The sequence below is a fragment of the Epinephelus moara genome, chromosome 4, assembly GCF_006386435.1.
Source record: "Epinephelus moara isolate mb chromosome 4, YSFRI_EMoa_1.0, whole genome shotgun sequence".
NCBI lineage: Eukaryota > Metazoa > Chordata > Actinopteri > Perciformes > Serranidae > Epinephelus > Epinephelus moara.
Genome location: NC_065509.1, coordinates 9,353,734 through 9,379,162, shown reverse-complemented (window position 1 = coordinate 9,379,162; position 25,429 = coordinate 9,353,734). Strand labels below are relative to the sequence as shown.

At 40.4% G+C, this 25,429-nt stretch overlaps 2 protein-coding genes across 3 annotated transcripts in view; both read left to right on the top strand.

The window, feature by feature from the left end:
* The window catches only part of polr1a (RNA polymerase I subunit A), a 37,855-nt gene extending 26,129 nt beyond the window's left edge, over positions 1-11,726 (top strand). Inside the window, exons 29-37 of the mRNA XM_050042384.1 lie at positions 2,517-2,652; positions 3,036-3,190; positions 3,307-3,436; positions 3,598-3,705; positions 4,765-5,067; positions 7,584-7,784; positions 8,397-8,514; positions 8,634-8,798; positions 11,214-11,726. Coding sequence (XP_049898341.1) covers positions 2,517-2,652; positions 3,036-3,190; positions 3,307-3,436; positions 3,598-3,705; positions 4,765-5,067; positions 7,584-7,784; positions 8,397-8,514; positions 8,634-8,798; positions 11,214-11,314 — 1,417 coding nt within the window. The 3' untranslated portion in view covers positions 11,315-11,726. The remainder of the gene's footprint in view (positions 1-2,516; positions 2,653-3,035; positions 3,191-3,306; positions 3,437-3,597; positions 3,706-4,764; positions 5,068-7,583; positions 7,785-8,396; positions 8,515-8,633; positions 8,799-11,213) is intronic.
* Positions 11,727-11,984: 258 nt separating this feature from the next.
* Positions 11,985-25,429, top strand: part of st3gal5 (ST3 beta-galactoside alpha-2,3-sialyltransferase 5) — a 22,639-nt gene continuing 9,194 nt past the window's right edge. The window contains exons 1-4 of one of the 2 annotated variants that reach the window (XM_050042237.1): positions 11,985-12,131; positions 15,370-15,486; positions 20,822-20,972; positions 23,303-23,512. In XM_050042237.1, the coding sequence (XP_049898194.1) occupies positions 12,124-12,131; positions 15,370-15,486; positions 20,822-20,972; positions 23,303-23,512 (486 nt within the window). In that variant the 5' untranslated portion in view covers positions 11,985-12,123. The remainder of the gene's footprint in view (positions 12,132-15,369; positions 15,487-20,821; positions 20,973-23,302; positions 23,513-25,429) is intronic. The other variant, XM_050042238.1, reaches the window with a different exon arrangement.

Sequence of the window (25,429 nt, the reverse complement as noted above, 5' to 3'; positions counted from 1 at the left end):
TCACTGATGTTACTTTCTGCCAGCCGCAAGGACAAACCTGAAGCATCTTGCTCTCAACTGTGCTACTTTTATCCTCTACAGATGCACTCGCCTTGCCCTGAGTGCTGCTAATTCTAGCCCTGGTGGATAGGTCCGTGCCCCTATCCTTCACTGAGTCACAGATCCAAGTCATAGTCGTGTCTGTTCCAATGTCTGTTAGACATTAACTAGAAAAGCACTCAGAGAGTGCAGACCTCTGCCAAGTAGGTGATATTCCCTCCCCCTCTGCATCAGATTTTGCAGCCTGCATCACAATTAGGTTATTTGCATCACTATCATTATTAGGTTATATATGCCTTCACCATGGAGACACTGTGGTGTATTTATTTCGTTTGTATTTTGTACCAACACAGAATAAGTATTTTTCACTTTATTTTTTTCCAACACAGAACATTAATTTCAACTTTAGAATTACAGCATTTAGCAAGTAGAACTAGACGTACTTTCAGGCCACCAGATGGCGCTGTTTTCACCATCTTTAGAAATTGGAATTGCTGCTGAGGCTGTCAGATGATAGACTTTATTTATTATTTTGTCCACTTTGCTTCAACCGATCACCACCAAAATTTTATCATCTGTTTCTTGTCCCATTATTCACCTTTCCTGAAAATTTCATCAAAATCCGGTCATAACTTTTTGAGTTATTTTGCAGACAATCAAACAGACAAACAGACCAACGCCGGTGAAAACATAACCTCCTTGGCGAAGGTAATAATACAGTAACCTCCTCGAGTGTTGCTGTGTTTATTGTTTACATCTGGCAAATCTGGAAGTTCTGTATGCTCTAAGTTCTCTGGTTTGCTTTTAGTGAAATCCTCCAATAACGCATAGTTTTCAGGCAAGTATGTGAATAATTCTGTTCATGATGCAGCGGGCTGTTTATGCAAATGCATGGTTAAAAAGCAAGTATATCTCCAGCCTTACACCTCACTCATTATTCACTTTTTATATTCGTATGAACACGTTTTCCTAGAAATACACATTTCTTTTAACAGATTATTGTTATATGAATAATTGCAATCAATGCTTTATCTATTTTTCTATTTTATGGCACACAGCGATGCTGTTGTGTTTGGCTTTGGAATGATAGACTTTAATCCCTGTTGTTAATTTCAGTGGCTCCTCATCGAAATGAGGCGATCGTTGGCAAAGGAGTGTAAATAAATCCTCCACTCTGCTGCTTTGTATTTTATTTATGTAGGACCTAATGTAATGAAAACGTCGTTCAAGACAGTTAATTATTGTATATGGAGACTTGATTTTATCATGCTGCCATACCAGCGATAGCCATGGCCAGAGGCATTATGTTTTTGGGTTAGACAAAAACATGGTTCCAGACCACAGACCCCGCCCACTCAACTGAGTAGGCTTGCATCTCTGGTCTGGAACCAGGCTAGATTGTGTTGATCTTCCATGCTGTTGGGGGAAGATGTGCGTGAGGCGTCCATGCTTTCACAGACATGACTGTAAACTGTAACTGCACCGTGACTGGTTTGCAGAGCCATGCAACCATGAGGTGGTAATTCTAGTTTTCATAAGTAGATATGCAGCATGCAAACACAAAGCCAGTGTGAACCGTTTCCCCTTTAGCTTTCAGATGGGGAAGCACAGGGGACACTTTGTCTTGCCTCCAGTGCTGAAATTGATGCTCACTTCAGAGTTACACTGTTTTTGTACCACTACTGAACAGTTTTACTGCTAGTTTCTCCTCTGCTCTGATCATCAACACCTGTCTGCTCTCAGCACATCCACCATCACCCCCTCCCCTACCTTTGCACCATGCAGTTAGCTGTTCCTAAGGGTGACAACTCCAGTATCATTTTTTCCAGAGCTGTCAAACACACTGCTGCAGCCGCAGGGGAGACCCACTGCTATAGATCAAGAGAGCTGATATTGGCACCTCTCTGTCACCATCTTGCTTTGTGAGCAAGAAATATGAGCTGAAACAGAAGAAACTGTCTAACAGCAGTAAGATCTAGACGGCCATGCTCTCATTTTCCATGTCTTTCTCCTGACATTGGAACGTTGTGTTCAGGTAGACACTGTATTTGCCCAGTGGATGAACACGCTGTCGTTGCTGTATTTGCAACATTGGCTTAAAATCCCCTCGATTGTGGGATCTAACAATTATGCGACATGATCTCAGTCAGCTCAGATAGACACGATCACGTTATGTAATAATTGCGACAGGCGTAGTCACATCAGACAGCTGTAGACTGTTGTGTCTGTCTTGGCTGTCTGGCTTTGCTTCCAGAGAGGAGAAAAAATGTGAGAAGCAAACCTTGTGCTATGAGCATGTGTGAGAAGAGGCTGCAAATGTCACAGGGCGACTGTTCTAGTGATGATTTTACAAAACACCTTTCCAAAACCATCACTTCTTCATCAACACCTCTTCTTCTTACTTACGGGTCACCCAAGCCCTCCACCATATTTTGTCTACATTTGTCACTCTGTTTTTATATTCTTGTGTCTCACAGACTGAGAGAGATTCTGATGGTGGCCAGCTCCAACATCAAAACTCCCATGATGAGCGTTCCAGTGCTAAACACCAAGAAAGCCTTGAAGAGGGCGAAGATGCTCCGTAAGAAACTCACCAGAGTCTGTCTGGCTGAGGTGAGGATCAGCTCCTCTGGTGTTTCCTTGCCTCCTTTTGCTTTCCAACTTTTAACCTTTTATTATCTCCTTTTGTTTGACTCATTTTGCCTTTCATTTTCTTTGTGTAGTTTGTTTGGGCGTCTTTTTTTTCTTTCATTATGGCAGTCCTTGCTCCTGTCCTCTTCAAACAGTCTCTGTTTGCAAATGTCTGTGGTTGTGTTACTAATTGGGTTTGGACAGGTCCTCACCTGTGAGCTTGTCTCTAACTTTTACATTGTGTGGGGAACTGAAAAAAGTAGGACTCACCACAACTCTGTCTGTCTGTGTGGCTGTGTGTGTGGCTGTGTGTGTGTGTGTGTGTGTGTGTGTGTGCGTGCGTGTGCGTGTGTGCGTGTGAGCAGGTGCTGCAGAAGATAGATGTGGTTGAAACGTTGCGGATTGAAAATCACCACAAGCTGCGGTCGTTCAGAGTCACCTTTAACTTCCTGCCTCCTGACCGTTACTGTGACGATAAGCTGCTATCACCCCATCAGATCCTCCACTATATGGAAACTAGGTGTGTGTATATATATATATGTGTGTGTCTGTAGTTTCTTTTGTATCAGATGCCTCTAAGAAATACCTGATTTTTACCTCTCATCTTCTCGACACTTTGTTGTTTGTCCTCCCCAGGTTTTTCCGTCTCCTCCTCGAAGCCATTAAGAAGCGCAGTGCCAAGCTTGCCTCCATTGCCGTGGAAACGAGGAAGGCCACCCCCAGAGATAGAGACAATGATGGCGATGGAACAGCTGACACAGCAGGGGTCTGTTTTTAATTTGCCTGTCTTCATTTCAGTGTCCCCTATTGGATTTTCAGTATTAGTTTTGTCACTCGTTTTTTTTTTGTTTGTTAATGAACGTTTCTTCCCCTTCCTTGTATATCAACAAAAATCTGAAATACCTTTGTCATGTTGACAATCAACAGTTAGATGACGGCGAGGGAGAAGAGGAGCGAGAGATTGTTGATGACCAGGCGAACGAAGGAGACGCCGATGCTTCAGATGCCAAGCGAAAAGGCAAACAGGAAGAGGAGGTATGAAGATTAAAAATACTTCATATTAAATACTATTTCAGTCTGTGGCTTGTTAAAGCTGGACCCCTTGATGTTCCTGGATATAGGAAGCTTGGAAATCTACCTCATGTACTTCCAGTTAGTTGACATAGCTTTAGACTTGTCTGAACATTACCATCCCATTCACATTAAACTCAATTGCGTAAGCATCTCAATGGACTAGTATAGACTTGAACACGTAGCCGCCCCTGTTAAGGAAACATTCAGGTCCGTTGTCTGCAGTCTGTCCTGCAGTGAATGTTTAGGCAACAAGTATAAGATCTATAGATACTTTTCTTCCCTCTGTTAATCTCCTAGATTAAAGTCATGTTGGTGCTGGTCTAATCCCTGCATCCCATAATTTCATCATAGACATTTAACAAGTCTAAGAGTCCACAGCCATGTCAGCAGCTCTGTGAGACACAGTGATACTTGCCCACTTGCTTACATGCTGATCTTCAGGAGATACAATGTTTAACATGTTCACCATTTTAGTTAATGTGTGCATGCTAACAGTTGCTAATTGGCATGATACACACAACACAGCTGAGGCTGATGTCAGTTCTGTAGGTATTTGGACATAACAATATAAATAAACTTGATTTGATTTATAGAGATGTATTACAAGTGTGTCAAACATCTTTGGTGATTTGAATTGCCTGGAACATCCTGAGGAATAGACCCCATCTGTATTATTTTGATTTTACCTGCACGCCATGGTCTTTGCAAAAATCTCCTTCACGGGAAGTGCACTTCAATTTATGTCTGGCAGACTAGTCACGGGAAGTGCATTACTGCCGTCCTTTGGTTAAAAACAATGACTCAATTGGTTTTGGCAAACAGAAATAGATATACTGTACGTGTTTATTTGCATTTAGATAGAGTGGATCACCCAAGAGCAATGTTAATACTAGGTGTAAACACTGGAGCTCTAGTGCTGTTGACTATTAAACCATGGTAATAAAGACATATAACAAATCCTGCACAAATGCAATCACTTCCATTATAATACTATTAATGCCCATCTGGTGTCCTCTGCAGGTAGACTATGAGAGTGAGGACGAGGACAAAGCTGATGACGGCGAGGATAAAGAAGATCAGGGGGAGGAAGAGGAGGAAGTGGAGGAGAATGTGGAGAAGACGACGCCGGAGGAGTCCCAGCCAGAGTCTGCAGGAATGAGAATGGAGAGGAAGAATAAACGAGCCAAAGGAGGGAGAGGGAGAGGGGGCGGGGATGGAGAAGCAGAGGAGGCCTTGAATCAGATGAGGGTGAACTCTGTTCTGGAGTCCAACTCGGCAATAGAGAGATACTGCTACGATCAGCAGCATGAGCTCTGGTGCGAGGTGAGTTTGTGCATGTTACACAAGCAGATTGAGAAACTTTCCTGCTATCATTAAAAAAGATTTTTATAATAATTAAAATTACGGTTCTGATTACAGAAGTCCTTTTAATCAAGGGTCAAAGTATTATGTTTATTCAGTCCTGTCACTGAGCTCTGCCACATAATATATATGTAATAATTCCCTAGAAAGTGTCCTCCCCACAACTATTATATAAGGAATGAATGCCAAGTAATTATGGATTATTACATCATGCAATCCTGTAGTTGTTCCTATGATACAAGTCTATCCACCATCTTTGTGGTAAGCACACGGTGCAGAGTCTTATCTTGCACACACCCTGGCTACTTGCCAATAAATGTAAATTTGTGAATCATAAATCATCACAAAACAGTCAGACGTTTACTTATGGAACCCCTTTATGATGCTGTTTTCAGTTTTAAATGTTCTGCCCTCTCTGTACCTTGAAACTCAAACTGTCATCCATCACTGTGCAACATGTTACCTAACATGAAGCAGCCAATGGTAGGAAGTGGTGAAGATGCCTTTGACTGAAACAATGTGCTTGTACTCGAGTTGTGACCACATTTCAAACTGCCAAAAAATAGGGATAATAAAACTGCACCCTACAACGTGACATTGTCAAGACAGTGGAGATATGAATAACCTTGTTTTCTCAATAACACACACACACACACACACACACACACTAATTTACACTTACCATGCTTATCTTGGAGATATTACATTACATTATATACTTCAGTATTTACAGTTATTTGATTGGTTGACCAGGTAAGATAATCATTTAAGATAACAAACATAAAAACCAGGTTTACATTGTTTTCAGACGTAAATGACAAGGACTTAGATGCGCTCTGTCTCCATGCTCCTTTTAAACATAGACTGTGTAAAATAAAGGAAGTAGCCACTGTGAGGTTACCCATTTGTTTGTTGGTTCGCATTTTGAAGCCTTAAGTTTGGCATTTGGCTGTCACCTAATTAGATTTTTGGAGCCAGAAGTGACCTTATTTGGACAAGAGGGTGGCGCTAACCCTTACCCTAGCTGCTAGCTTGGTTAGCACAGTGCATTAACAGCTATGTTTAAGTGTGATAATGCAAATGCTGAGTTTTACTAGCTGAAAGCAGGTATAAAACCATTAAAACAAAATGTACTTACTAGAGAAACTGAAAATCTGACTCCTTAGAGGGTCTTTGAATACAAAAAATGCTGAACAAAACATTTTTTAGGCAGCCAAAATGTTATCGTTAACTTCCATGAATTAAAGACCGAAACAGCTACGGCTACACCTATACTCTATGAATCAGGGGTACGCTTTGGTTACATTATCTAACCAAGGTTGTCGTGGTGGTAGCCACTTGTCACTCAAAACGAGTAGGCCGTTAATTATGCATAACTTTAAGCCTCTATAACATTTAAAGAGGTGAATTATAAAAAAATTCACCCCCTGACAGTTGTTATTAACAGCTAATTAGCTATAGAGACCAAAACTTTTTTTGTTCCAGGCCGTAAACATATTTATTCCTGCTGTAAAGTTGGCCATTTTAACATAGGGGTCTGTGAGGATTGACTTGCTCTCGGAGCCAGCCTCAAGTGGCCATTAGAGGAACTGCTGTTTTTGACACTTTTGCGTTGGCTGTTTTCAAACCCTGGAGGTTGCAGCTTGGTCTTAAACCAAACATGCAGACAGCTGAAGATGATCCTCCTCTCTAATCATTAGCTCATAGCTGCCTGTGCCTTGGAGGACACATTTCAAGTCCTGCTTCTAATCGGATATGTCAGTTCCCATTCACTAAACAGCACATTGGATCAGAGGGCCCCTTACTGGATCTCCAGTAGAGATGCACCAATACAGGTTTTTCAGTTTCAATACCGATCCTGATGCTGTGGCTTTGAGTATCAGCCGATACCCGATACTGATCCGATACCATGGTTGACCTAAATAGCTATATACCTTTACATGTAGAGGAGAAAAGACTAGAGGCATCAGGCATTGATGACTACACAGTTCTTTTCTAAGATCAAATGAAACAAGATGAAACAGATTAATGCAATGATGAACTATTTATTTTCAACAAAAATAAACAATTGTGCAACAGCAGTTGAAATAGTGTGAAATACTTCCACACAGCAGATTCACTCCTTCGCTCCATGACGTAGCTCGCGTCACAATAGATTTAAAGGAAAAGGATTGCCTCAGGTATAGGTTGCATTTTCCGATACCCGATCCATCTATTTTGATGATATTGGGGCTGATATTCGATCCAGATATCGGATCGGTGCATCCCTAATCTCCAGGGAACCACTGGAGGGTCATTTGACTGCTGTAAAAAAACTATCTGCAATGTATATGCTCTGCATACTTAGTAGAGGATTCATCAACCCTTTAACTTCTTGCATGTAATGTTATGAAGCTTTTCTTCAGTGTTTGACTTCCTCATAAGGTTATTTATTAAACCTTGATCCCTTTATCCACCTTTTATCTCCCTGTGCATAGGTTGACCTGGTCTTACCGGTGAGCAAGGTGCATTTTGACCTGACCTCAGTCCTGTCAACACTGGCCCAGAACGCCGTCATCATGGAGACCAAAGGCTTGACACGCTGCCTGCTGAGCGAAACTACAACAAAGACGGGAGAGAAAGAGACAGTCCTCAACACAGAAGGCATCAACATGCACGAAATGTTCAAGCACAGTGATGTATGTCGGAAGTTTAGACTGTCAGACATTTTGGTTTTGGTCTACATTTTCTAGCATGAGACTACACGGTGGTTTTAAGGGTGAAGGACAGATTGCAGAGTGGATTATGAAGAAATTCATCATGTTTTTTTAGAAGAAGGTGCAACACGGCAAAACCCATGAGCATGCTAAGCACTTTCTAGTTTCATTTTGAGTCTAGTCTTTTATGTCTGTTGAAACTGATTTGTAAAGGAACCCCCAGTGGAAATATCTGGTGAATATATATCATATAATCTGATCAACATTATGTAATTTAATAATAGTTGGGGTTGTTCCATGCTATTCTGACTGCAGATCACAGTGACAGTTGGACATATCCATTTCAGATTTGACCGTCTGAAATAATATTTTTAGATAGCTGACTCAGACTTGTTACTATTCAAGTCTGTTGGTCATGATGTGACTCATACAAGTCTTTATTGTGGATTCGAGTCTTGCAAAGCATAAATTATTGTACATTTGGATTACAACACTGTTTAAATACTGGACAAAATCTAGTTTTTCAATAAATTTTGCACATTTTTATCATTGTTTGGTGATCATCCCAACATTGAGACTCTATTTTCTCTCCAGATCTTGGACATCAAAAGACTGTACTCCAATGAGGTCCACGCCATGGCTAAGACCTATGGGATTGAAGTGGCTCTGAAGGTCATAGAGAAGGAAATCAAAGATGTCTTTGCTGTCTATGGTACGCGCACACACACACACACACACACACGCACACACAGGAAAACCCAAGAGAGCAGACCACGTGGCTGTCACAATTCCTCAGGTTTTATCTCTTTGTATTTCTGTGTCTGTCTCTAGGTATCGAGGTTGACCCCAGACACCTGTCACTGGTAGCAGATTACATGTGTTTTGAAGGTGTATACAAGCCATTAAACCGGCACGCTATCCGGTCCAACTCCTCCCCTCTGCAGCAGATGACCTTCGAGACCAGCTACAAATTCCTCAAACAGGCTACCATGCTGGGTGAGGAACGGAAGATGATAATAATTCAAAGAGAAAAAAGAGATTTCTACACATAGATTTATTTTGTAGTTCTTTGTGGCATGACTGAGGGTGTGAGCGGAGATATGTTACACTACTTAGCAGATAAGAAATCGCTGTAGAGATTGGAGAGGGTACTTATTGATCAGGGTTAGTGAACAAAGCGTTTAGAGTATAGAGTGTCCCAGGAATGAGTTAGCAGTTTAGCACTCCTGGTTCCCTTATCCTGAAGTCAATTGGTTTTTGGTTTCTGGAATAAAGTCTGTGGTTAACACAAGCTTAAGAGACTTTCACTGGGGCGCCTAGTGGCTCAGTGGGTAGAGCGAGCAACCCATGTATAAAGGCAGTGTCCTTGCCACAGCGGCCATGGGTTCTATTCCAGCTTGTGTGACCCCAAAACTGTCCTGTCATTAAAGGCAAAAAGAGACTTTAATGTTTTGTTCTATGACATAAAATACGTCAGTTAACATCCCACTGTGAATTTTGAAGCTTTATGTGTCTTTCAAAAGGCGGTTGCTAACAAGTGGCTAAATGAGACTACAGAACATCATCATGCCAAACACAGCTTTACAGCCTTACTGTGGGGGCAGTGTTAAGTCATGCAACCTTGGTATGGTTTGTTTAAGCTCTTTATTAGCTTTTTGCTTCTAGCAAATGCATTTAGCCTTCAAAAATTATTAAAAGCGGTGTTAATTTCTGAAGATTTTCTTGCTAAACAAAACGTAAATATCATAAATGTGTGTTTGCCATAGAGCTTGTTTTCTGCAGTAATCCAAAATCCAATGGAAAAATCCCATACGCTTTTTGACAAGGGAACCAGAGCAACGCTAACTTCCATATTGGCCTACAAAGAAATGTAAACCCTAAAGAGCTCACAGGAATTTTATGCCTCCACACCAGCGGCACCCGTGGCTGGAGGCATTATGCTTTCAGATTGTCAGTTCATCTGTCTCATTCTAGTAAAAGCGATGTCAGGGATGCCTTGAGGGAATTGCTTCAAATTTGACACAAACTTCCTCTTCATGGATGTATAAAGAGAGCTGGATACAGTGTTGGAGGCAAGCCCCCGTTCATTCGCATGAAAGTTTCACAGTGGCGCATAAAGCCAAAGAAGCTTAGTTTCCATAGTATGAAATGATCCAGATCTTCCATATAGTGGAGCCCATAGAACAAGGACAACAGAGACTTAGGGCAGCAGCAAACTTCAGGTTTAACACTCTGCTAACTTTAATGGGAATAAAATAATCTAATCGTAGACTGACTGGATCAAATCTGGATAGCGAAACGATTCACAGGGGTTGTGACGCTAAAAAAATGTATCCACTGATTGATAGACGTCTCTTTTTGGGCCCAGTGACATCGTGTGATGGACTTGGAAGTTGTAATTCCATGTTTGGCCAGTATGTAAAATAAGCTCCAAAGCCTGGCACTGTTCCTGAGGGTTTGGTTCACTTCAACTCAAGAATGAACTGATTAGATTTTGGTGATCAAAGGTCACTGTGACCTCACAAGACATGTTTTTAGCCATAACTCAAGAATTAATACACTTATGACAAAACAATTCACACAGTTGTCTAACAAGATAAAAAAATTTGAATTGATATCCAAAAGGTCAAAGGTCAGCTTCACTGTGACATCATAATGTTCTGCATTAAACACTTTTCTGGCCGTCATTGAACGTCATAATTCAGGAACAGAAGGGGAGACATTTGGTCAGATACTGAATTGGTGACACTAATCGTGGGTGGTTAGCTTGAAACTGTGCTGATTGTATAGATTTTACGTGCTGCTGGGATAAAGACGTGTGTTAAGCATCAATATTTCCCCAAGAAATACACTTTACTACATATTATGAGTATGGACAGCCATGGATGTAAACTGCAGCTTGACTGGTTGGAAGAGGTTTACAGTCCAAGGTAATAATTCTAATTTGGTTTTATGATATGGTCATGCTTTATATGCACAAGATTGAGCTTGCAGGAAATCAATGTACCGTAACTGAAGAGTGCAGCTATTCTTATATGTTCGGCTATGTTATTGTACTCTGCTCCACACTGGGAACAAGTTATTCGAGCTAAGCAGGTCTGACGGGAGATGACAGGATACTTTCAGAGGCATGTTGCCATTGCTGTTTATTGTGATTGTAGTTTGTGTATGTGTAAAACACACACTATGTCCCCTGCAGTGGAAACGGGGCCACCACTTTTTGAGATTCAGATGAGCGAAGTCTATTTAAAATGAATGTTGAAATTTGATTTTTAACAAGATTCATAATTCAAGGCGTAGGAACTAGTTTCCTTTATGACAGTACCTCAGGGAAGTTGGAACCATTTTGGATTCCTTTCACAAGTCCTTATCTTTGTGTTTTTGTTCATGGTGTTTTTCCTCCTTTTTCAGGGTCACACGATCAGCTGGTGTCACCGTCAGCCTGCCTGGTGGTGGGAAAGGTTGTCAAAGGTGGAACAGGACTGTTTGAACTCAAACAACCTCTGCAGTAGGAGAGGAGAGGCAGTCAGATTTTGTTGGACAATATGGACACTTCACATGGACTGATGTGATCAGAGAGCTGGAGCGGTTTCTTTTTCAGTTCTGTTGCCTCAAACTCCTGTGGCTCACTTTACTTCTCCGACAAATAAATAAGAATAACATGTTCCTACTTAATGATGTGATATGGCTGTCTTCTCATGCCAGACGTTCTTTAATATTTGTGTTTTGAAGAAAATGTAATTCAGCTTTTGTGAAACAGCTAAAGCTCTCTATTGGAGATGAATGAAATCTCTGAGCAGTCACTGAATCATACTGTAACATAAAAGGATGCATATCCACTCATGGTGCCATAAAATCTGGTAGAAAAGCAAGCCTTTTCTCTTTGAAATGTAATTTTATTATTAAATACAATGTCTTTATAAAGATGTCCTATTGTTTTTTTTTTTATTTTTTGACAGTGTTGGGCCTGTTTTATTTTATTTGTTTTGGGGTTTTTATTGTTATTTTATTTTATTTTTTTTTTAAGTTTCTTTGTTCCTCAAATGAAACTGTCAGTGAACACAGAGGTATTATGGTCAGCTAATGGGACAGATGTCAGAGGATAGTTGAGGGCTGTTATTATGAAAGGGCGGAAGTGATGGCGAGTGTTTCCGGTGTTGGCTGATACACGAGGAAACGGTCCTCGACGCAATACCGGCCGCTGATTGGCTGGTCATCTGTAAGGAGGCTGAAAAAGTGACGCTGGGATGAAAAGCCACGGGACAAATAGCTGATTATTTATTCTGCTGGAAGGATTGGTCATGGCGACACAACTGAATCCATGGCAGGGTAAGTGAATAAGTATAAGATAAGAGATAAGATAGAGAAATTTGGGTTTAGACGATAAAATTGAGTGCAAAACGGCTTGTGTTGTGGTTAACACGGCTCACCGTGTGTTCCGCTGAAGCAATAAGTCGGCTAACGGTTAACGTTAGCACCACCAAGGAACGATGTAACTTAGCTACGTGAGCTGCATTGTTAGTATTTATTGTGTCTGCTGCTGCTGCTGTTTGCCCCGCATTGGGGCGGCGAGGCTTGGCAGCTCCTCGAGTTAACAGCAGAGTCCCGATGCGTGACGGCTTTAGTGTTCATAGGCCATATTATTGGAAATATGGCACTTAAATGACGCTTTGCTAATTAACCAAAGCACAAACATAGCAGAAGCGCAGTATTTTATACAGCAGGTGTTAAGTAGCAGCTGACTTTTTGCTGTAACTGTACTCTTCACCCTGTTATCTTCACCCTGCGGTACAGTCGCGAGGAGTTGACTGTACGAATGGTAATTAATAACACTGAACGTGTACCTCTCCTGTGCGCAAACTGCTTAAAATATTCTCTAGTAGCAACTGCTTTGTTCCAATAACCACGTAACAAGCTAACGTGACATATTTAAGACTGTAGAGAGATGTAAGAGCAGCTGTGTTGGAAGTAACGTCAGCCTACTAACGTTACCAGTAATCAACCTTAGCTACGTTACGACGTTATGAGTCGTCAAAGCTGTCTTGATCCAGTGGTGGTCGTGAAGATACATAAACTCAAGTAATGTTACTGTTACGTAACTTAAGAACATTCTTAGGTACCTGTGCGGTAAGTTACTTTAGTATTTATATTTTAGACTGCGTCTTTGTGTAACGTAGGGACTGTTCGACATTTATGAAAGGGGTGGGGATGGTGCAACATGAGAGCATGTTTGCTCCAAAAAAAAGGCAAAATTCAGTAGTGTAGGGAGTATTCAGATCCTTTACTTAAGTAAAAGTACTAATACCACACTGTAAAAACACTCTTGTTACACGTAAAAGTCCTGCATTGAAAATGTTACGCAAGGAAAAGTAGGTTAGTATAATGAGGAACCTGTATTTAAAGTATTAAAAGTAAAAGTACTCAATGCAGAACTTTTTTTTTTATTTTTATTTTAAAAAGGTCACAAACTTAATTTAGAAAATTAGAAAACTTCCTAAATGGCAGTTAATTTCCTGTCAATCAGCTAGACTAAACGTTTCAGCTGCACATCTATAAACTGTTGTGTAGTTGAATTTATAACAAAACATATTGAATAAACTTATGTTTTTTTTTTTTTTCAATGCAAAAATCTTAATTTGCAAAGTAAGTAGTGACCAAAGCTTTCATACAAATGCAAGAAATAAAAAGTACAATGTTTCCTTTCATACAAGAAATGCAGCACAAAGTGCTTTACAACAAGGGCAGTATTAGCACTGAGTGCTTCACATGAAAATAGACAGAATGAACATAAAACAGAACTGATACATAAAATCATAGAATTGTTAAACTGTAATTCATAACATTAAGTGAGACTTTGAAAGAGTTGCAGCAGCGTGAAGCGTAAAAAAGAGTTTCAGACCTGTATCAGAAAAGTCAGAGCTAGTTAAAGGCTGAAGTGAATAGATACGTTTTTAGCTTCCTTTTAAAATATTTAGTGAGCTAGCTTCCTTGATATCTATAGGTAGTGTGTTCCATAGCTTTGGGGCATAATTGACAAAGGCTAAATTCACAATCCTCTTCAGGCTGTTGCTGGGAGCCTCCGATGAACCAGCAGCAGATGATCGCAGTGTTCTTTGAGGCAAGTAGTATAGTATATAAGGAGGAGGACCTTAAAATCAATTCTAAATGTAACAGCAGGCCAGTGCAGAGCAGATAATACTGGCCTGATGTGCTCTCTCCTCTTGGTTTTGGGTATTAGCCAAGCTGCAGAGTTTTGAATGAGCTGATGTCTCTCAGTGGTAGTGGGAGGCAAGTAAAAAGTGTATTACAGTAGTCGAGTTGACTTGAAATAAAGGCATGAATCAATTTCTTGGCATCTTTTTCATTGAGAAATTGTCACATTTTAGCTAAGTTTCTGATGTGGAAAATGATGTTTTCATCACCTTGTTGATGTGGGACTTGAGACTTAGATCTGAATCAAGGATTACACCAAGATTTGTATCCTCAGATTTAATCCAGGGAGTTGAATTCCACAGATTATAAAACAGCATTTCCCTTTTTGTTTTAGACTCAAGTAAAGACAAGTACCTCAAATTTGTACTTAAGTACAGTACTTGAGTAGGTTTGTTACATTCTACCACTGCCAAAATTACGCATTTGTCATTGATTATTGTCGAATTTACTCTCTGTGCTTTTTGCTTGTTGTATTGGCTCCAGCACCAATATCTACACTTTGTGTAAATGTGACAAAAAGGGAACAACAATTGCAGCTCCAGGGAGGGTCAACATAATTAAACAAAGTCACACCCAAGCCACTCCCTTCAACCCACAATCCCTACGTCCGCCATGTTGCAGAGGGACATTTTTCCTTCTCGGCACCTGAGAGATGGAGTCATACTTGTTAGTTGAAGATTAAGATTTTACATACAACACAAATGAACCACATAATTTATGATGTATTTACGGTATTAGTTAGAGTATCCAATACTTGTATAAAGTAGTTACAATGTGCTTTACCTCAACCAGCTATGACATTAAAATGCTGCATGTATGTTACTGAATAATAATCCACTAATAGAACGATGATTGCAGCAGCCTGAAAGGAGCCATTCTGCACAATGAGTGCTATTACTTTTGACACTTCAAGACAAGTATATTGTACTATATTAATATGGTATAGTTTCTTATCAGTAATATTCTGAACACAGGACTTTTACTAATTACAAAGTACTTTAATATTGTGGTATTTATTCAGGTGATACATTCAAATACCTTTTTCACAGTAGGTCATTGTGATAATGTGCAGGCATTAGCTATAACAAAAAGACATTCCAAATACAATACAATATTTATATACATATTGTATTGCAATCCCCAATAAGCCAGTTTGTTTGTTTCGCCATTAGAAATTGCACTGCTGTGAGACAACAGCCAATATTACCTCAAACAGCTGTTGCATGCAATCACTGAGCATTATAGTATTAAAAGAATTATATTCATAGAGGTACTACTGTTGTATAAGTGTCCCATGATGCACTGGTCACTAATGTGGCTAATAGACCTTGTCTGTCTGTCCTTCTATGTCCAGGACTAGATCCCTGAGAGCCAGAGGGCATCGGGCTTCATCACAGGTATCGGAGGATTTCCCAGGTTCCACTGTGCACGAGGACAACATGAGGCTTCCTAAACGCTGGGTGGCACACAGGTGATGTTCACATACCACAGCACAAAGACTCCTACTGTTCTCTTCCAACCATGGTGGTTAGATAGACACTGTTGGTGAGGTCATAAAGAAGAACACTGGTATCATTTATAATCACAGCCCATTTGTTTGTATCTACTATTTTGTCTGTGCATGTGGATTTCACTTAGTTTTTGAAATCAATTTTAACATTTAAAAAACACACCTATAGTGAAAACACATGCTGTATCTCTGCAGTGTCAACACACACGTAGCAGTGAACTTCAACTCCAAAAGCTATCATCTCTTCCTGTTGCCAGCAGCAATAAAGCTCACCTCTGTACAAGATAATAAATTAATTATCTCACTCTGTGGAACTTGTTTTGTGTGCTTTAAATAAATTAATATCAGATAATGGCTGATTCTGAAAGGAACCCTCCTGGTATCTCCAACTATGCAGACTCTGCCTACACAATGGCAGGAAGACTGAGGGCATGCAACCTGTGAGCCATTAGCACAAACTAAAAGCATCGACACAATCCTTGCATCCGTTGTTGAAGCGATGAACACACAATGTTTTTCTTGCTCTCTCATTGATTTATCAGTAACTCTTCCCTGAACTTAAAACTGTTTTCAAAGTGCATTCCATTTCGTAACCAGATTACATTTAGTTTTGGGTATTAGTTATACACAGTGCTTTTCTCTTTCACTTCCTAAAACTTTGTTACTCTCTATTCCTATCTTGACCCACTTGCTACCTCTTTTCTAAATCACGCTGCTGTGTTAAAGAATATGCAGTTGCTAACACCTCAGGTTTTAACAGAGTAAATGTGGATAGGAAAAGACAGAAAGGCGAGTGCAGATGAATAAATGATGTGTATGTAAATGGTGATGTGGTAGCGTTGCATAACCATAAGCATTTTTACTAAAAGGCCAGACAGAGTGATTTCTGCCAAAACAGGGCAACTAAAATTCACTACTCCACAGGGATAAAGGCTTTGGCTTCTCTAAAGGCTTAGAGAAGCCAAAGCCAGCTTATTGTTCTACACACACCAGTCTCAAACCTTTCTGTGTTTTTAAATGTTGCTCAGTGAAGCAGGAAGGGCTGGAAGGACCATAGCAATCAGATCCATCATGCACTTACTGTAAAAAGATCCCTGCAGTCCTCCAGGTCTTAGATTAGTCTAATGCACATTAGACAGCTTCCTAAAATATAACACGTTGACTATTAAAGAGCCTAAAAGCTAGCCACCATATCCCCAGGTAATTGGGAAATATTAAGGGCTTCCTATCTATAACGACAATTAGTACAGTAACAACAGTGAACGCAATGCTGTGTGTCCTAGACTGCTTTACTCATCACTGTATTTGCCCAACATGTTGTAACCTTTACCTGACTTTAGAAAGCACGTCTTTGCTGCTGGAATGAACAGAGCTTGTATTAGTCAACCTCATCCTGTCTTTAAGCCAAGTTTTAGTTCACCAAAGGTCTGGGAATTTTAGTCTTAGCTTATTCAAAGAAATGGTAACAATATTAGTACAGTTTTAGTGAATGAAAGCTGTTGACACTTTAGTCTTTTAGTCATCAGATTAAATGGAACACTTCATTCAGTCTAGTCCAGCCAAAACCAATAATTTTGTTATTTTAGTTATTTCACATTAGATTTTTATCTTATAATTGTCTGATGAAAAACACAGGTTGAATGATTAAGGGTATTTTCACACTTGGTCCTTTTCAGCCCTCTCAACAGAATCAGAGCTGTGACTCAGCATTTTTTTGCGCGTATGTGAACAGTCCAAGAGAGCTCAGACACCTCTGAAGCAAACCGTACTCAGACCATCTTGGGAGGTGGTTTGAGTATGTGTCGCTTCAAGCCCGCTGTGCAGTTTGCTTAACCTGTGCACTGTGAACACAAAGCACTCCAGGTTTGCTTTGCTTTTGCCATTGTATTCAGCCCTCTAGATCACATGCTATTGCACTGGGACGCTTGGAAAAACAGACGAAACTACATCAGCCTGTAATGCTTGCAAGGACTCGGGACAAGGAGTAGTTTGGTCCACGGAAGATGTTGCACGTCTCCAGTTGTGGAATGTAGAATACATCAAACGGCAACTGTCTACAGCACAGAAACGCTAAGGTTTTCCTTAAATATTAAGTTGATCTGAAAGCAAGGGGCTTCATAACCACACTGCAGTGCCTTGTCAAAGTAAAAACAGAACTATGTCAATATGTAATATATATAGGCTATAGTGTGAACAGAAAGAGGACTAAAGCCCCATCAGAGCTGGCGTTGACCAGACCACACCCTTAGGGTGTTTTCACATATAGTCCTCTTGAAACAAACCGAAAACACTCCTCATAAAGTGGTCCAAAAAATGGACTAACAGAAAAGGGTGGTCAGCTTCAGCTCTGATGGAGCCTTTCTGTTCACACTATAGCCTATAAGTGGATGGATGGATGGATGGATGGATGGATGGATGGATGGATGGATGGATTGAATTGAATTTGAATTGAATCTGCCGTGGACCGTTAAATTTCCCCCTTGGGAATTAATAAAGTAAAGTAATTAAAAATAGATGCGTCTGCATTTCTGTGTTATTTCACATCTGGAGATGTGCAGTATTTAACAAACTACTCCTCGTCCTGTGTCCTTGCTAGTGTTACAGGTGGACATGGTTTATCTGTTTTTTTCTAGTGTCTTAGTGCAATAGCAGGTGATCTAGAGGGCTAAATACAAAGGCAAAGAGCAAAGTGAACCTGGAGCACAAGTTAAGCAAACTGCAAGGCACACTTAGAGTGAACTGTGCTCAGACCACAGAGGGCTTTACAGCGTAAAACATCCCTCTGTCCTTTGGAAATAAAATGGTAGAAACCTCAGGAAGAGCAACTGAGGAGGGATCCCTCTTCAAGGATGGACAGACGTGCAATAGATGTAGTGTGTATAGATCAAAATAGTAAATGATACATTGAAAGAAGGAGATACAGAGAGAGAAACGGAGCAAACAGTAATGACAATAGCTACAACAACATTAGTTTTAGTAATAATATAATAATAATAATAATAGTATTTTAGTAGAATATATGTAGAAGGCACCAGGCAGGATCTAAGCATAGCCGCAATTCAAGGGAAGTAAATAAATGCACAGCTGAGATGAGGGGTCATCAGCTAGGCACAACTATATTTTGACATCATTTCAATAGTTTTGGAAATATAGCCAGATTCCAGACATATATAGTTGTTGCACTTCAGGATCTGCATATCATAGGAGACTGGACTAAAGGCCTAGTAATGTTTGTTTTGTGTTTCCAGTGATTAGATCATGACACAGTAGCTCCATAGCACAGGCATGTGAGAAATGATGTAAGACAGGAAGGTATGGCAGAGCAAGGGTTAGTGTGTTCAGAAGGCATTTAACCATACCCTTTATAAATGACTGTTAGATTTATTTATTTCATTTATATTTTATACTGGCACCTTGACCACAAGCAAGATTCCCAGAGTAAAAACTGCTCTCTGGCTGTTTGGATTGTATTGGTACTTAAGTGGTGGTACTTAATTTTGGTCAAAACCTTATGAAAGTGATCAGCTCCTATATTGGTGAAATATTCCCACATCTGAAAAGTTTCCATCACTGTATTTGAAGCTTTCACGCACTGCTGCGGTAGCTGTTCTCTTGGTTGAACCTTTAACTTTTAAGCACAAAGTTCAGTTTGTCATTTATCTCATTTATCTGCAAACAAGACTTGATGAGTTAATACTGATGTTGGCCCATCCTCTGTGTGGAATATATTACATGTCATGCTTTTTACATAACGAAATGCTTGATTCACCAGCTGTTGTGGTGCTCTTCTTTCCCAGGTATGCAGTTGGCTGGTAGATGAAGGAAGCTACTTGAGGTTGTGTCGGCTAGGACTGGATTGTGGAGTGAATTTGGGGTTTTAAGGAGGTCTTTCCTGATGTTAAAAAAATCATGAATTATGAAGCAGCGTATTGATTTTCTCAGCTCCTCTCTCTTACGCTGTGTGAGATTGAGACCTTTTAACGGCTTGGTGTCGGATGTTATCTGCTGCTGCTGTGTTAGCTTGTGCGAACCGGGCAGAGAGAGCAGGAGGAGAGCAGCTCACCAAGACAGTCAGGGTTGGAAATAAGTACCAGCTACCAGACAAATGTGGGTAAAAGTAAAACTGTTGCACAATGTGTCACACCGTTTATTCCCTATAAATCTTTCATTAAAGTGATATTATTTTGTTTTGTTTGTATAATTAAAAACTTTTATTATGAAGCAGCAGTAACAACAAAATGCTGAGTTTCCATCAGCAGTAACATGACTCGAAAGCTAACATGAAATGGTAAGATAAAGCAGATATCTGAAACTACTAACAGAGACACAGGAGAGGAACTGAACTCTAAACCACAGATTTTCATTAAGAAGCTACACAAGTGCTGACAGTTGAATATCTTTCTCTCTGGTCTCCTACACAAACACGAGTCTTGCGACACACGTTCACATGTAAACAATTAAACCAATCTGTGCAAATGAGCAATAGGTGCAAATTAACAACAGACAACAGTTAAACCCATCTACTGCTTAACATATAAAGGGCAGCAGGGACAAAGGAAACATTATATCTCTTTGTCCTGTAACAGTTCGAACTCTGACTGAAGGGGGGGATCTTGGCAATCCAGAAGGGAAGTAGCCTCCCTCAGCACCTGTGTGTTTATAGGTTTGAAACCTGGGCTTGACTGCCCCCTGAAACCTTACCAGCCACCATGATAAGGCCACAACACAAAACATTAAGACTGATTTGGTCAAACTCTTATAAAAGAGAGCCATTATCTCAAGTTTTTAGAGCAATCACCAACTCGGCATCAACACCTTTGTTGGTGATTAGTACAGGATTAGGAACGGCCTTTCAAAAAGCATGTCTTTTGTTGTAGACACATTTAATAGAGGGTTTTTGGAATGAGTCCTAAAATGCTGAAATGAGTTAGCATTTCTGTACTCCAGGTTCCCCTCTCTCAAAGTCAGTGGGTTTTTTGAATGGGTTTTTGTTTAGGTGACTAAAAGAATGTCTGTGGTAAACACAAACTTAAGAGACTTAAGACACTGTAGCATGCAAACTGTCACAGTATGTCAAGTGACTATAATGAAGCTTTTCATAGCCAGTCTCATTCTGATAGTATAGTCTGTACTTCATTCTGATGATCTCAGCCATTGCTTCCATTTGTCTGCTTATCTCCTCCAGCATTTGAGTCAACCCATGTGCTGGTGTAGTTTGTATATCTGTCATTTTAACTCAATGTTTCACACTCTAACAGAAATGTTTGTCTCTTCCTCCTCTCTCTCCGCCCTGCAGTGTGTGTGCGCGTGCGTGTGTCTACAGGCGTGTGTTGGCACTGGTTGTGGTTTTAGGTTTGCTGTGTTTGGGGATAGTCTCTCTACCAATGATGGAGAAGACCGAGACAAGCAAACCTCTGGACTGGCACGTCAGCGATGCACATAAAAAGGTGAGAATAAGGCAGAGAGGAGCGACTTGCAGGCTTCCACATCTACTGTATGCTGAAAGTTGGCAGTATTCAGAAGTGAAAATCAAGGCTGATAGTGAAGTACAGATATCTGTAAGGACTAAAAAACACCATTTTGACCCATATTCTTGTATAACAACAGATAAAAGAAACAGCATAGAGGATGTCTGTTTATTGGTCACTCTGGCTGTCAATATCAGTGTGTAAACGTTGTCCTTGTTACATGGTACCATGCCAGTTAACTCTTCCTTTGTCCTACCCCTTTTTGCTCTCTCCGGTAATAGTTGAGCAAGCTTGGTACCTGACAGAACCCTGATCAGCTTTCCCCCTCCCTCTCAGATAACGTTATGCTATATGTCTGGCTCACATAGAGTGTTGAAAAGACCACATTTTGAAAAAGTTTAAATCATGTCTCTGGGGGACTGACACAATCTTTATACATGTTAGGTTGTCTATAGTGACATCTTGAGTTAGCTGCTGTTAAGAAAATGCCAGCTAAGTAGCTAACTAACATCTAGCTAATTTTCATTGAGAGGAGACAGCCTAATGTCAGCTCATCTATATCAGCCAGGTTTGCTTCCTCCTTATTTCTGTTGTTACTTTAAAGAGATTTGGAAAAGGACAGATAGCTTGGATGCTGACATATTTTTAAGATGACATAAATTGTTAGCCAGAAAAAATCAAGGCTAAAGTTCCTTTGTTTATATTATCTCTGTTAGGTCAGCACCATGGTGTAGTAAGTTATAAATACTAGATTACTTTGCTGATCTCCGAAAGGGGAAAAGAGGACATACACCCAGCAGTGTAACGGTTGAGCAATGGGGGGAGGGACTAAGATCATTCAATTGTGTCCAAGCACAGCCTCACAAAGCCACTACCAAAGCTGTAGACGTTTGATTATTTATGTGAAACACATTTATACATAACGAGCAACTAGGCAAACATCCATTCACGGATGTGTACTTCCAACTTTAGTTACAGCTAAAGGAATATCTCTTTATGTCTGTGCCTGACAAGGGCAGCGTAGGGTGTTCAACTGACTCTTGTAGTGCTAATGTGCATTTTGGTTTTGTTAAAAGTGCTGTGCTGTGTAAAAGTAGAGCATTGTATTTCGAAGGTCAGGAGCATCCTTCTTTTTGAACAAATTAAGCAAGGGCGGCTGTCAGCTGTCATTGTACCTACTGCAACACTGAGCAGAGAATCACTCTTTGAAGTGGTTGCCTGTGGTCACAGATGACCCACAGATTGATGTGTGGAGTAGTGTTGCACGGTATACCGGTACTAAAATAGTACCGCGGTACTAGAGTATTCCAAACGGTACTATACTACATTTGGAAAATACCGGTACTTTGAAATTGATTCAATTCATTAATTTAGTTAATTTATTTTACTCAATTATGCACACAAACGCCTTTCTTGTTCCTATTGGAGCACAGATTGCGCAAGTGGTGTGTATGACAACACCTGTATCAACATTCGCAGCTGGCGCACGTGAAAAAAGGCAAGAGAAAGTCTGAATCGCAAAAGGAGACAACACGAGACAACACAAACTTGGTGGAACATTTGAGTTACCAAACCGTGACGTCCGTACCGAGGTACTTACCGAACCATGATTTTTTTGGTACCGTTACACCTCTACTATTTATTGTTCTAAAGGTTTGTATCCGAAAGGACTTTTCCTTAGCAAAAGTACCGAAGAGTTTCAAAAAGTATCAAAATTCATATTGGTATTGGTACCGAAACAAAGATTTTGGTATCGTGACAACACTAGTGTGGAGGGTAAAAAAAGCATGCTTCCTTATGATACAGCTTCCTTTTCTGTGAAATCCAGGTACTCACAGTTTCTCAGCCCTGTCTGGTGGACAGAAGACACTGCTTTTTAAACTGCTTTAAGCTGTAACCACTAAACTGCTTCCTAGTAGTGACCAAAACCAACCTATACACAAAAGTATGCTTCACAGTTCTTCCACGCACACTGAAACAAGCTGCCATGTTACCATGGCCTGTTAATGCTATGCACCGTTGACAGTTCTTTGTCACTCACAGTACCAGTATTTACACTCTAACCACCGGTTTCCCTGCTGATGCCACTGAGCAGGACGCCTTGGGTCACACAGAAATGACAGCTCTGTACTACTGACACGGTTGATGGAGGCCAGCCCCACATTATTTACATGGAAAAGATAATTGTTGTGAAACAGGTTCTGCAGGGAAACAGGTTGTGACATTTGGCAACGTCAGTCAAACTGTCATCGTAATGACACTGTCTTGAAGCTTCCATTGTGCTTTCATAACCTGTCTTTTACCTGCAGCTGGTGCACGAGCACGTGCACAGGGTTCTGGAGAGCCCGTGTCGTCCCAGCGGCACCAGGCAGAGTTTGTTAGCTCGACTCCCCGCTTCAAGTCACATGACCCAGGCCTTTCTATGGAAGGATGTGCCACTCCCTGACGACCTTTTCCTGTATCCACCACCTTTTGGATTCAGAGGTCTTCAGAGCAGAGTAGAGAACCTGCTCAAGCAGGTGAATGCAACGTCTTTCTCTTTCACCTTCCATTATTTCTATCTGATATGGTTTGCAGCTGGTCATTTACATAATACAGCCTTATTTACTTAATGGCACCTTGTGTGGTCTCAGCTACGTGACAAATGGATATTCCAAGACATGCCCGGAGCTGAGCGCATCATATGAAGAGCCTAACCTTGGTTGAAAGCAGCCTCTGCCACACATCACATGCAAATACAGCCCAGTGGCACACCACAGCTGTTGGAACAATACAGTGGAATGATAGGTGGACGGGATTCACATTACAAACATGTTTTGTTTCGGACTAATCAAAACAAACATTTATGAAATCTCCGATTACATTCTAACCAATGGTGCAATTAGGTTTTGCTATTAATCTACTGACAAGCTAATCTTCAATTCAAGATATCTTCAATTTAGTTTTGAACGGTCATACAGTATTTCAAGTAACGATACTTTAAAGACAGTTTAAAGATTCCATGTATCTGTGGTTGTTTTCAGTCATATGCACTTGTAGATATGTACAGCGGTCATGCTGGTTTCTATTCTAGTAGCAACTTAGACCAGAATCAAACAGATGACTGGCAGAAGACTGCAGCTGCTCCTTTCGTTGGAATCAAATGTAGATAATGAAGTGAAGCTGTAAGGCTAATCAGTGAAGGTCAGCCTCAGATAGGGCCTGGTCACATGAACCTGTCAGAGTAGTCAATCATATATTTAGTCTTATAAGGTGTAGAGGATGAGCAGTGTCACTGTTGTTTCTCTGTCAGACGCCTAACGAAAATTGAATTAAAGATGGATATAATATATTTTATTTTCTAACATGTTTTACATCCAATCCTCTTACAGAAAAAATATTAGTAACTTGTTTTCACTACACTCACTTAAGCATGGTATAATTATAATAACATACTATACCGCATCAAAAAAAAGGGAAATCCAAGGCACTCTTCTTTAAATGTATAGAAAGCCTTTATTCAAAAAATGGCTGTTTCATTTAGAAAAAGTTAAAACATGATGAAAGTGGGTTACAGCCCACGCGTTTCGGCACAAAAGCCTTCCTCAGAGGCCGTTTACACGTTGCCGGCTATTTTAATAAACGGACATTTCACCGTCTCCGTTTTCAAAAAGATCTTCGTTTACACTTACCCATGTATATATACACAAGAGCATGCCAAACCTGTAGGTGGCAGTGTAACGAGAAGCTCAAGCCTTCCATGTATCCATTGTCACCATAGCAACATAGGTTGCACTTTTGACACAGGTGCAAGTTCCGGCGCATACTGTGATGTCGGCTGCCTATAACTCCGTTTATCTCCGTTTATCTCAGTATACATGCAAACGCGCAACCGGAGTTTTCCAAAATCTCCGCTCTGGCCGGAGTTTTTAGAAAGACTCGTTTTCAGAGGAGAAATCTCCGTTTGCATGTAAATGAAGGGCACAAACAAAGGCAGATGTCTCCGTTTATCAAAATCACCGTGTACGTGTAAACGGCCTCTCAGGGTGTAACCCTCAGCACACTAATGCTCCTTACATAGGATGATTGGAAACACCTGAGTAGGTAGGAGGAGCTCCTTACATAGGATGATTGGAAACACCTGAGTAGGTAGGAGGAGCTCCTTACATAGGATGATTGGAATCACCTGAGTAGGTAGGAGGACAATGAAAACATGAGAAATAACAGATCATGACCAATAGATGGTTCCACCAATTGTTAAACAATTAAATACAGAAATAAAGAAACAGAAAAAACACTGTATCTGTAATGATAGAAAAAAAAGTTACAAAAAAGGACTGAAATCAATGTCTTCATTTAGACCTGGATAGATAGTGGCTTTCATTTGGTAAATATAAAAAGTCTCTCTCTGCAAAAGTAATTTGAGTCTGTCACCACCTCTAATGTTTTTTTGAATA